At 38.8% G+C, this 2416-nt stretch overlaps 1 protein-coding gene across 3 annotated transcripts in view; it reads left to right on the top strand.

Moving 5' to 3' along the window:
- Positions 1 to 2416, top strand: part of LOC107099464 (oxysterol-binding protein-related protein 1-like) — a 64676-nt gene that overhangs the window by 37073 nt on the left and 25187 nt on the right. For 2 of the 3 annotated variants that reach the window (XM_015397600.1, XM_015397601.1), the window contains exon 16: positions 1167 to 1329. In XM_015397600.1, the coding sequence (XP_015253086.1) occupies positions 1167 to 1329 (163 nt within the window). Of the gene's footprint in view, positions 1 to 1166; positions 1460 to 2416 lie in introns of those variants that run through there. The other variant, XM_015397602.1, reaches the window with a different exon arrangement.

The raw sequence follows: 2416 nt of genomic DNA, 5'->3' as shown, positions 1-2416 counted from the left end.
CAGCTAGAATAGTCATTTACCACATTAGCAATGCATAGAGTGTATTTCTTTAAAGTTAAGACTAGTTAAAAGTTATCTTCATTGAAAAGTACAGAGCTTTTCCTTCAAAAATAAGGACATTTCAATGTGACCCCAAACTTTTGAACGGTAGTGTGTATAAATATATATGTATGTGTATATGTATATATAGGTATGTATATGTATACAGACACAACTACACAAATCTGTACATTTGGGCTGACAAGAGGAGAGCCGTTATAAAATTAAAGTCACAAGAAGCCCAGTTTGTGTTTTGCCACAATCCTTATAAGGAACTCTGAAGCTGACCCTGAACACCACATTAACCCAGCAGCAAAACACAGTAGTGGCTGCATGATGCTCACAGAATCATTATCTTCAACAGGGACAAGAAAGCTATTAATAACTGAAGCTGTCCTGGTCGTACCCCACTGCTTCTTACTCTTTTATTTTCATATAGTCAGTTGTTATTTATTTGGTTTCTCTGATGGGAAGATGTTCGAAGTTCAGGAGATAATGGATAAAATCCTTTAAAAGATGGCAAACAGCTGGTGGAAAGGTTCACCTTTAATCAGGACAGTGATTCTAAAGATAAAGCAAGAGCCATTTATGCTTTATAACTTTCCAGTTATGCAGGACTTTGTGTTGATCTGTCACTTACAGTGCCAAATGAAATGCATAAGTTAAGGGACTTTAATACTTTTTCTAGACCCTTTATTTTGTGTTAGGGGGGGGTATTAGCTAATGGTTTATTCAGCATCCAGCAGCTGTCATTTGATCAGTATGGCCTGCACCGGAATCATGTTCTCCCGCAGGCCATTTGAGACCGCAACATCAAGGCAGCTGTCCTCTGTTACAGAACAGCATGGCTGGTCCCGCTCAGCTCCCTCTGTGGCTCTGCTTAAAGAGATCAATCAGTTGACACACTGATTATCTTCAGAGTAGCTGCCATCACAGTTGATCTCATCATCATGTTTGCTTTCTGTTTGCATTGAGAATGAAATGGGAATTAGCATCAGGCCACCATGAGAGCGCCACAATGTCAATCAGTGGTTATTAAAAGTGAAAAAGAGAATCCCCTTTCTGCCTCTCTGTCAGTGATTAATCCGTCCCTGTTGTCTGTGTCTCTGTGTGTGCGGCGAGCTCAGGTGCGCAGTGTGAAATTGGAGCACGAGGTGGAGAAGAACAAGATCCTCTCTGAAGCACTGCAGACTCTGGCCACGGAGCACCACGAACTTGAGCAATCCGTCGTCAAGGGATCGTCACCGCGCAGCGCCCTCAGCGAGGATGAGTTCCACGACGCCGTGTCTGGTGAGTTGACAAGTTATCGAACACTCTTGGGACTTGGAGGGGATTCTGTGACAGGCCGCCGTTCACGCTCGCTGCACTCTCATTCACCTGTGGGACACCAATGCTTTTTTGCTGCCAGTGAATTCCTTTGGTATGTTTGAGACTCCAGTGTTTCCTGGTTTTGTTCAAACTCTACGTCTGATTGATGTTTTAGGAGTTTTGCTCAACTTGTTGCAGTTTGCATGAGTAATATCTGTCCATTAAAGCATTTTATCTGCGCAGTTAGAATAACACCTCCTCTAATCTGTTTTATAGATGTAGGAGTGTAGATCACAGCTGAGTGATCTATGATGTGTTTTTCTGCATTCATTACAGAAAAACATCTATATTTTAATAATAATGAACCTTTGGGGGAAAAAAAAAGCTTTTTTTTTTTTACTCGAGTTTGAGTTTCTTGCAAGAGCTTAGAATATATTATCCAATATTTACCTGTAGAAAAAAAAATCACACTTTAATGATGCTTTATTTTAAAAACTGAAGTTGTTTCTTACCGGTGACTTTTTAATGACTGAGTTTTTATAAACACCTTATGTCACTATTTGTGTTGATTTGGTGCAAAGCCCGCGGAATAGATGGAATTTAGATTATTTTGGCTTTAAAGCAGAATGATGTGGCCTGAAAAAGGCGTTTTTGTTGGTTTTTCCATTAAAAGATGCTGAAAATAAATAAGAGTTCAGATTAGTTAGAACAGACCAGACCTTTACAGCTAGTTAAGACAGGATTGTTAGAGTTGGTAGATTTTGTGCATCTTTTATTCTTTCTAAACAAGTAATTGATCAAATCAAAAACAAATTTGTCTGATCCAACATAAAAAAATCATTAATTCTTGCAAGTAGAATCAGTGTTAACATCCCATAGTGAGTCTGAAAGAGCAGCCGCTGTAAAATAAGGTATTTCTAAAAAATAACAAAGTCAAACTGCCTGTGAAGTGTACATTTTAAACAAGTGCCTTATATTATCATAGTCTTACCTAATTTTCAATTTAATATTTGAAAAAAAAAACCTCTACACTCCAAGATCCAGCGTGTTTAATGACAGGCATGGGTTA

This window comes from Cyprinodon variegatus, unplaced genomic scaffold (genome assembly GCF_000732505.1).
Source record: "Cyprinodon variegatus isolate N-32 unplaced genomic scaffold, C_variegatus-1.0 Scaffold872, whole genome shotgun sequence".
NCBI lineage: Eukaryota > Metazoa > Chordata > Actinopteri > Cyprinodontiformes > Cyprinodontidae > Cyprinodon > Cyprinodon variegatus.
Note: the sequence above shows the minus strand (reverse complement) of the source record. Positions and strands in the feature narration are given on the sequence as shown.